The sequence below is a fragment of the Lepidochelys kempii genome, chromosome 1 (assembly GCF_965140285.1).
Source record: "Lepidochelys kempii isolate rLepKem1 chromosome 1, rLepKem1.hap1, whole genome shotgun sequence".
NCBI classification, from domain to species: domain Eukaryota; kingdom Metazoa; phylum Chordata; order Testudines; family Cheloniidae; genus Lepidochelys; species Lepidochelys kempii.
Genome location: NC_136380.1, coordinates 6805707 through 6815840, shown reverse-complemented (window position 1 = coordinate 6815840; position 10134 = coordinate 6805707). Strand labels below are relative to the sequence as shown.

General features: G+C 46.5%; 1 protein-coding gene across 1 annotated transcript; it reads right to left on the bottom strand.

Annotated features, from left to right (window-relative positions):
* Positions 1-4011: 4011 nt before the first annotated feature.
* On the bottom strand, positions 4012-8829 carry LOC140895977 (olfactory receptor 51G2). The gene is made up of 2 exons (XM_073307034.1): positions 8801-8829; positions 4012-4912 (listed from the first exon to the last, which is right to left on the bottom strand). The coding sequence occupies exons 1-2, from the start codon at positions 8827-8829 to the stop codon at positions 4012-4014; spliced, it is 930 nt and encodes a 309-aa protein (XP_073163135.1).
* Positions 8830-10134: the final 1305 nt, after the last annotated feature.

Here is a 10134-nt window from a genome sequence, read left to right as displayed (position 1 = left end):
TATTTTTCTAAGCAATTAAATCAGGTTGCAAAGGGTTGGCCGGCATGTTTACGGGCGGTCGCAGCTACTGCCCTATTGCTTAAGAAAGCCAAAAAGCTAACATTGAAAGGGGTTATGCAAATCTATACTCCCCATATGGTCCGAGCCTTATTGAATGCAAAGGGAGGGCTTTGGCTCACCCAGGCTCGGATTGCTCGGTACCAGGCTAAGCTGTTAAAGAACTCTAAAGTCACCCAACAGCCTTGCCCCTCCCTTAACCCAGCCACTCTCTTGCCAAAAACAAAAAAACAAAAACATAACTATTTAAAAATCATAAATGTCCAGTACTCCAGCCGTCCAAATTTAAAAAATGTACCTCTCCCAAATGCAAATTATGAGTGATACACTAATAATAGCAGTACTGTAATAAATAAGCAAAGGAGGGCGGGTTATGCTGTTGTGACCCTCCATGACACTGTGGAAGCTGAAGGTTTGCCTGCTGGGACCTCTGCCCAGCTTGCCGAACTAATAGCCCTGACCCATGCACTTAAACTGTCAAAAAAAAAGCGGGTCAACATTTTTACTAATTCAAAGTATGCTTTTAGGGTGCTCCATGCTCATGCTGGCCTATGGAAGCAAAGGGAAATGCTGACAGCCCAAGGCTCCCCAGTCAAGTACGGGCCCCAAATCCTCCGGCTCCTAGAAGCCGTACAACTCCCCTTAAAAGTAGCAGTGATACACTGTAAAGCCCATCAAAAAAAAAAATCAAAATGTGGCCAAAGGTAACGCCCAGGCAAATAAAAAGGCTAAGCATGCTGCCACCCTGCTTCCAAGCTTCCAACCCCTCAGTACTCTAAAAAAAAAAAACAGCTAACTAACAAACTCAGTCTCCAAAAAAAAAAAAAAAAAGGCTCCATTCCCCCCAAAAAAATGTCCTCCTACCAAAGGGCCTAATCCGGCCAGTGCTGCAGAAACTACATCAAACCACTCATGCTGGCAGGGAAACACTTATCCAGCTAATAAAAAAATACTTTATCACTTCCGGACTCCGACCCCTGGCTGCCCAGGTAAAAGCGGACTGCTTAGTCTGCCAAAAAAATAACCCCCGACCAGGTTATTTTTATCCTGTGCCACCAGCTGCCCTAGAACCCACTCTGGGCCCCAAACAAATGTAGCAAATAAACTTTACTGAGTTTCCCCGGACCCAAGGGTTCAAATATCTCCTTGTCATAGTGAATCGGTTCAGCGGATGGCCAAAAGCCTTCCCATGCCGTAACTGCACTGCCAGGACAGTGGCCCTCAAGTTTGTTAAGAAGCTCGTTCCTCGCTTTAAACTCCCCCTGTAAATAAAATCTAACAATAAAACACACTTCACATCAAAAATCATTCAAAGAATCTCACATGCCTTACAAATCCCCTGGAAACTCCATACGCCCTGGAGACCGCAAGCCAGTGGGGTAGTGGAGCGGACCAATCAGACCCTTAAACGGCATCTCTCAAAAGTGTGCCAAGAAGCCTCACTGCGATGGCCTGATGCTTTGCCCCTCGTCCTACTCCGTATCCGCGTTCTCCCAAAGGGTAAATTAGGGCTCAGACCCTTTAAAATTATGTTTAAAAGGGCATGGCCCATGAATGGCACCCCGGTTCTGTCAGGGGAATAAAAGTTGGGTAATGTTTTTTTGTCACAGTATATGTGTTCCCTGTCTGCTGTTCTCTTGTCTCTTCACAGGTATACCAAGGATTCCCAGCCTCTCCCCTTGGACTCTCCCGTTCACTCCTTACAGCCCGGTGACTCTGTGCTTGTTCGCACCTGGAAAGACGAGCCTCTCCAAAAAAAGTAAAAAAAACCCTATACCGTCCTGCTAATTTCCCATACAGCAGCTCAGGACGTTTTCCCTCCAAAATAGGCTGGCTTTGAACTATCTCTTGGCATCCCAAAAAGGGGTTTGTGCCCTCATCGGGCCCCAATGTTGTATATATATAAATAATAGCAGTTATAAAATCTATAAAAAGGTGGTACAGGCTAAGGCCCATGCCCAAGCCGAAGCACAGGTTGCCTACACTGCCCCAGAAAACAATTGGTTGCAAACCTTGTTTTCAGGCTGGGGTTTGTCGTCTTAGCTTGGTGGTTTATTTAGCCTGCTATTAAAATTTCTCTTTCCTGTACTGCTTGTATTACTGGTATTATGCTGTGCGGTATCATGTGTCAAAGCCCTTTTGCAAAAGTTAATAAGTCATTCTCTTCAGGGCTATCACAAAGTGCTTATGCAAAATCATATTATAAAAAAATAAATAGCCCAAATAAAAAAACTCAAAGCCAAGGCTGTTAAGTGTTCTCAAAGGGGGGAGTTGTTGGGAACACTGGGGCATGGCCACTAGGTAACTCGAGGGAATGAAAGACCACGAGTGTCGATGAAGCCCCCATGCACTAGGCCCCGGTGTCCTTGCCCCCCCCCTCCTGCCTGGAGGCACTCGCAGCAGCTCTGCGTGCTAGGCCCAAGTGTCCTTGGCCCCCCCGCCTGAAGGCACTCGCAGCAGTTATGCTAAAAATCTGCAACAGTATGTTGCAGAGTCAAACTGCCTAAAACTAAGCAAGGCCAAACAAAAAAAATATAAAAAAACAATGCTAAATAAAGCAGCTTTATGTATAATTTAACAAATAATACAAAAAATCAGGAAACTAGCTGGAAACTGGATTGGCTAGCTATATAAATACTTAAAGCAGCTTGCTATTAAATAAATATGCTAAAAAAAAAATGTATAAAAGCCTGTGTAACTTCCTGCTCTGTTGTACAGGATTTGAAATTCAAATCTCCCTGTACCTTTTTAAAGCTTCAAATAAACTTTTCTGCTTCTCCACCCCGTTGTAATTATTGGGTGTAGCACACCGGGTAACGAACCAACTCAAGCTGTTGTTCAGCCTCTCGGCACTGGGTGCCGGTAACACCCCCAAGGCATGGCCACCATCCCAGGGCAGGTGGAGGTTCCAGGGTCCCCCCAGCCCCAGTAGCCCCTTCTCCCTGGGCAGCTTTTACATCGGCCTGGCTCTAGCTTCTGGCCTAGCCAGTGCTTACGGCTTGGGGGAAAGAGAAGGGACAGGGGGTGCAGGTTTGAGGTGAAGAAGAGGGGTAGGGGCAGGATCAGGGAAGAGATGGGGCTTCTACATGTGTCCTACTTTTCCCTTTTGAAAAGGTGGTCTCCCTACCCTGAATGGGCTGGGCTGGGATAGGAGCTAACCGTGGCTCTGTTGGGGAGCTGAGGCCTGTTTCCACCCCTTTGCATTAGTTTCTTGCCGGGACTCCTGTGTATCAGATCACCACTCACACTCACAGCTCTGCTCTGCCTTGGTGGCATTATGGCCAGCTGGGTTTGGGATAAGCAGGCGTGTCGTGTGTGCAAAGCCATCAACAGGGTGGGCTGCCTGAATGGCTTCTCCTGGGGTTCCTGCATTTATCAAGTTTGGGACACGACTCAGTCACAAGCACCTAGCTGAGGGCATCGGGGAAGGGTGAGTGTCCTTGTCTCTTGAATAGCCCCTGTCCACAGCTGGTGCAGCACCCATGGATCACACAGTACCCAGAGTGCTCAGGAAGGGCCAAGACTGTGACTGCAGAAGACCTCTGCAGCTTTCTTCATAGCTCATGGATGTTTAACCAGAGACGGGACAATGACAGACCAGGTGTAACAGGAAACAACATCCAACACTTTTCTCTTTATTGACTATATAGACAGGAATTCTGAGAGGGGAGCAGCCACTGATAGGGCTCTTTATGGGCCAACATCCAACCAGTCCCCTGGCTCTCCATGAACACAGTCACTTTGTAAATGCTGCTGGCTGCCTTGCTCTCCATCCGCCAGTGAGCTGTCCTCCTTCACCCACCTCTGTCCTTAGACCCCACCTGAACCTCTCTCTACAGAGTAGAGCTCAGTAGCTCATGTCATCTAAGATGCAAGAGTCCAGGTTGCATTAGGCGGCCCGTGTTTTTCATCCCCTGTGTCACCAGCGCTGAAGCCAGGTGATGAACTGAACCTTCACTTGATGAACACTCTGATTATCCTCTCACGAAGGTGTTTGTTTTTCACGCTGTACACAATTGGATTAATCAGAGGTGGGACCAGCAAGTAGATGTAGCCAAGGAGAATCTGAAATAAGGGAGAAGAGCCCTTCCCAAATCTGTGTAGCACAGACAAACCAATTTCTGGAGTATAGAAGAGCAGGACAGCAGAGAAGTGGGAGACACAGGTGTTCAAGGCCCTGAGGCACTCCACGTGGGACGCAATGCTCAGCACTGCTTTGAGAATCATCACATAAGAGAGGAAGATGAGAAGTGAGTCCAAACCCACTGTTAAGAGTGTAACAACCAAGCCATAGATGCTATTGAATGTGATGTCCGAACAAGCCATCTTAATAACGTCCTGGTGCAGGCAGTAGGAATGGGAGAGGACATTAGCTCGACAATATTGGAACCGTTTTAGGAGAAAGGGAACTGGGAATGCTATGGCCAACCCTCTTAGCACAAACAGAAATCCCAGCTTGGCTATTCTCTTCCGGGTTAAGATGGAAACATATCTCAGTGGGTTACAGATTGCGACGAAGCGGTCAAAGGCCATCAGCAAGAGCATGGAGGATTCAATGAATTGAAGAGAGTGGATGAAGAATAGCTGGGCAAAACAGGCATCAAAGCTTATCTCCCTAAAGTTAAACAAGAATATGCCCAGTATCGTCGGTATTGTGGCTAACGATAAGCCAAGGTCTGTGACGGCCAACATGGAAAGGAAAATGTACATGGGCTCATGGAGGCTTGGATCTGTTTTAATAATGAACAGAATGACTGAATTTCCTAATATCGAAATAAGATACATGAAACAAAAGGGTATGGAGATCCACAGATTAACGTCTTCCTGCCCAGGTATCCCGGTGAGAAGGAACACAGTAGATTTGCATTTGGTGTCATTTACAGTTGACATAATGGACTGGGAAGGTCCAAGGAGTTTTGAACTTTCCTTCCTGCAAGGAAAAAGAACAGGAGACTAGATGATAATTAGGGAGGCATCTTTCTGGTCTCAGTGCAAGTCTAGAGACTACGAGCTCAAGGAGAATCAGCAAAAACATTGTCTTGGTTTTACATCACTGATAGGAGATAGGCACTGCCAGACTGGGTCAGACCTGCAGTCCATCTAGCCCAATATCCAGAGGCCAGTTCCAGAAGCTTCAGAAGAAAGTTAAAGGAACCCTGCAATAGGCAACTCTGAGATAATCTGCTCCTTGGGAAAGTTTCTCTCTGATGCCCCTAGCTAGACATATTTTGTGGTGTAAATCAGGAAGGTTTAGAGCCCTTCCAAGACTTTTTTCAAACAATCCTCAATACTGGAATTGGATTTTCTGGTAACACACACAAACATCCAGTCCCTCTTTCAATCCGACTAATCCATTGCTGTCTTGTGGCTGGGAGTTCCACAGCCTGCTTGAGCACTGCGTGATTTTACAATATTGACCTTACCACAGACACCTTTCTGGCCCTCCACTTCTGAGTGGGGCCTACTGTATCATGATATATGGGTAAACACATGGGAAATTCATGGGGGAAATGGTTACTGTAAATATCTCTTCTGCATTAAAGATATTTATAAATGTGTTTCGTTGCCTCATTATATATTTTTTTCTCCATGCTTGAGAATCCAAATTAAGCCACTTCCTCTTTGCAGCACATGGGGCAAATTCTTAGAGGTAGGATTTTAATTCAATAACATTGACTTAAACTATCACACTTCAGATTTACATGTGTGAACTGGGCTCTGTTATCTTTCCCTTAACAAGTGCTTGTGATGATATACTCAGACCCCCAAGAATCCCTCCAAGAGAAGCTGAAGTGCCTTTGCCTGAATCCAAAGAGTTCAATCATCCTACAGGCCTCTCATCATGCTCTCAGGAACTTCATCTTCTCCCCATGCAACGGTCTGTAGATATCTGGCAAGTTACAAGCTAACACAGACAGTTACTTCAGTTGGGCGCGGGAGGAGTAGGTGGCAAAGATGGGTGAATAGTGCAAAAACTGTGTTACTGTGTTTACTCTAATATCCAGCTGAGTGTGCAAGTTTCTTCAGCCATGCTCATGTAAAATGTAAGGGACATAAATTACTTACATCCACGATTACACTCCCCTTTTTTGCCCCTCAGCTCTACTCTTTGCTGAAACACAGACCAGTGGTTCTGGTCTCTCAGGACTTTTTGGAAAGTCTTATGTTCTTGCACATGTACTGCAGAGTGATTGAATGGACAACCCTGAATGTAAGTGTTATAAGCAGCTTCCGGTCAGTTACCAGGAGACAGTATCATACAACTGTTCTGCACAAAGAGTTAATAGCACAAACCCATTGCATACATAGAATCATAGAATCATAGAATATCAGGGTTGGAAGGGACCTCAGGAGGTCATCTAGTCCAACCTCCTGCTCAAAAGCAGGACCCATACCCAATTAAATCATCCCAGCCAGGGCTTTGTCCCAGCCATTCGGTCCCTAGTCTGTAGCTGTGCATTGGGTTCTTCCGTCCTAAGTGCAGGACCCTGCACTTATCCTTATTGAACCTCGTCAGATTTCTTTTGGCCCAATCCTCCAATTTGTCTAGGTCCTTCTGTATCCTATCCCTCCCCTCCAGCATATCTACCACTCCTCCCAGTTTAGTATCATCCGCAAATTTGCTGAGAGTGCAATCCACACCATCCTCCAGATCATTTATGACGATATTGAACAAAACCGGCGCCAGGACCGACACCTGGGGCACTCCACTTGATACCGGCTGCCAACTAGACATGGAGCCATTGATCACTACCCGTTGAGCCCAACAATCTAGCCAACTTTCTACCCACCTTATAGTGCATTCATCCAGCCCATACTTCCTTAACTTGCTGACAAGAATACTGTGGGAGACCGTGTCAAAAACTTTGCTAAAGTCAAGATACAATACATCCACTGCTTTCCCTTCATCCACAGAACCAGTAATCTCATCATAGAAGGTGATTAGATTAGTCAGGCATGACCTTCCCTTGGTGAATCCATGCTGACTGTTCCTGATCACTTTCCTCTCATGCAAGTGCTTCAGGATTGATTCTTTGAGGACCTGCTCCATGATTTTTCCGGGGACTGAAGTGAGGCTTACTGGCCTGTAGTTCCCAGGATCCTCCTTCTTCTCTTTTTTAAAGATTGGCACTACATTAGCCTTTTTCCAGTCATCCGGGACTTCCCCCGTTCGCCACGAGTTTTCAAAGATAATGGCCAATGGCTCTGCAATCACAGCCGCCAGTTCCTTTAGCACTCTCGGATGCAACTCATCCGGCCCCATGGACTTGTGCACGTCCAATTTTTCTAAGTAGTCCCTAACCACCTCTTTCTCCACAGAGGGCTGGCCATCTATTCCCCATGTTTTGATGCCCAGCACAGCAGTCTGGGATCTGACCTTGTTCGTGAAGACAGAGGCAAAAAAAGCATTGAGTACATTAGCTTTTTCCACATCCTCCGTCACTAGGTTGCCTCCCTCATTCATTAAGGGGCCCACGCTTTCCTTGGCTTTCTTCTTGTTGCCAACATACCTGAAGAAACCCTTCTTGTTACTCTTAACATCTCTCACTAGCTGCAGCTCCAGGTGCGATTTGGCCCTCCTGATTTCATTCCTACATGCCTGAGCAATATTTTTATACTCTTCCCTGGCCATATGTCCAACCTTCCACTTCTCGTAAGCTTCTTTTTTATGCTTAAGATCTGCTAGGATTTCACTGTTAAGCCAAGCTGGTCGCCTGCCATATTTACTATTCTTTCGACACATCGGGATGGTTTGTCCCTGTAACCTCAACAGGGATTCCTTGAAATACAGCCAGCTCTCCTGGACTCCTTTCCCCTTCATGTTAGTCCCCCAGGGGATCCTACCCATCCGTTCCCTGAGGGAGTTGAAGTCTGCTTTCCTGAAGTCCAGGGTCCGTATCCTGCTGCTTACCTTTCTTCCCTGTGTCAGGATTCTGAACTCAACCAACTCATGGTCACTGCCTCCCAGATTCCCATCCACTTTTGCTTCCCCTACTAATGTGAAGTACTTCTATAATACTTTCTAAAGCCAAAGCCATTAAGCAGTAAAGTTACTGCTGCTCCTTCCCGTAAAGATTCGAACAACTCTGCTGCTTGCTTTAGATATACAGGCATGTCATGAATATTTGGTTAGTAATATTTGTATTACAATGAAAAAATTTGACATAACATTTACACATCCGTACCTTAGCACACACACATCAACCCATTCTTTCTCTTCTGATCTTCTTTCAGAGGTGATTTCTCAGGTTGGAGTGGGACTTAAAATGTAGCATCAATGTAGAAATCATTTGGATTTCTCCTGGCTGGGATGATTTAGTTAGGGATTAGTCCTGCTTTGAGCAGGGGGTTGGACTAGATGACCTCCTGAGGTCCCTTCCAACCCTGATATTCTATAATTCTCTGTCCCTGGGTTAACAGCTGACTGGTTCTCCTTGGGTTCTGTTCTGTCAGTCTGTAGCCTGTGTCCAGAGTGGTAACAGGCATTGGGATCAGTATAGAAAATATTAATTCCCTGAGCTATCACTCTCTAGTACATAGTAACCCCAGCAGCTGTTATTGAGGCACGATGAGGGTTTGCAGGAAGTGGATTTGAAAGTCAAATGCATGAATATTCATGGAAATGAAACTTCATTTCACATGTGAAAGTAGTCTATTGCTCTCTCTCTCTCTCTCTCTCTGGCTGTCTCTATCCTGTACTCATAAAATCTGTAGTACCCAGGAATGGCATACTGTCAGACATGGAGCTGAGCTGCCATAATGTATGGACATGTTAAACCCAGTTCTGGGGATATTTGCTGTAGAGCTATATAGGGTTAACTATTGGGATGTTTATGTTATGGCTCTATTGGCTGAAACCAGTATGGCACTTCTTATTTAACAGCAGGCTGCTGGAAAACAAGCAGGAAGGGAAGCAACAGCTCAAGAAGAGCCATCGCTCAGTAACCACCTCAGGGAGGGTGAGAGACCACACTGGAGATCCAAGCTGGGAAGAGCTTGTTTCCGGGCTCCAGACACTTTACACAGCTTGTTTTGCCAGTGCTGGGAGTCTCTCCAGATGCTGGGCAGCTGTTGCTGAGAAGCTCTTCAGACTGACAGGCACAGACACCGCTGGGGAAATTTGAAGGCCCTCGGCCTGCCTGGGTCCCCATCAGAGTGGGAGGACTTGGGGTCAGAGAACTTCTTATTCTCCCATGTTACGCTTTCTTCCTGCTGTTCAGATTAAACAGTATTTTGGTTCTAGAGAGCTGACTGGTGACTTGTCTCACCACTCATCACTGACTCCCAAAGGGAAGAACCTCAGGTGCTGAACCCACTCGGACCTACTGAGCAAGCACAGTTGACCTCCAGTGTGCTGTAGCCCAGGGCCCAGTCTGAGGGTGGAGGATCCCGAATTTCCACCTCGTGAGCGTGAAGGCTACAAAGGGTCCTGGCAGGTTAGGGGGATTCCACCCCACGAGTGGGTAGGCTATGATGCTTGACATCTGGCACTCGGAGACCAGAGAGGGGGCAGAGATGCCAGTAACCCTGTAACTCTGAGGGGTATCTACGGGATAAAAAACCTGGAGCCCTCAGCCAATCAGGAAACAGAAATATGCCTTATCAGCCCTGTTACCACAGAGCAATACAGCTCTGGATTCCTGCCTTTACAATCGAGCCAGATTATAAAACCTTTTAAAATGCATTTACTCATTAAATTTCCAGGAGCAAATAAACCTGAGGCAATTTGGGAACTAGTCACTGACATTTTGTGGGGTCTCCTCTTGCTCAGCCTGGCAGGTTCGGTCCTAGAGCAAATGGCACATCTAGAAATGGATCCTGGGTTTTTAATATTCCAAGCTCACTTTGAATCTCAGATTTATGTGTAGCATGAATAGCCCACCGAGGATCCTGGCTCCACGTAGGGGAGGGGTTCCCAAGCTACCTAGCGCTCTCTGCCCTCCAGCCCTGTCACTGAGTCACCCCGACAGCCCAGCTGTGTCCTCTGCCACTGCAGAGAACATCTGCAAATAGAAACAGCTTCCAGCCTTTCCCCTAAACTCCACATTTCAAAGATGGTGAAACCTGCCAACGTAC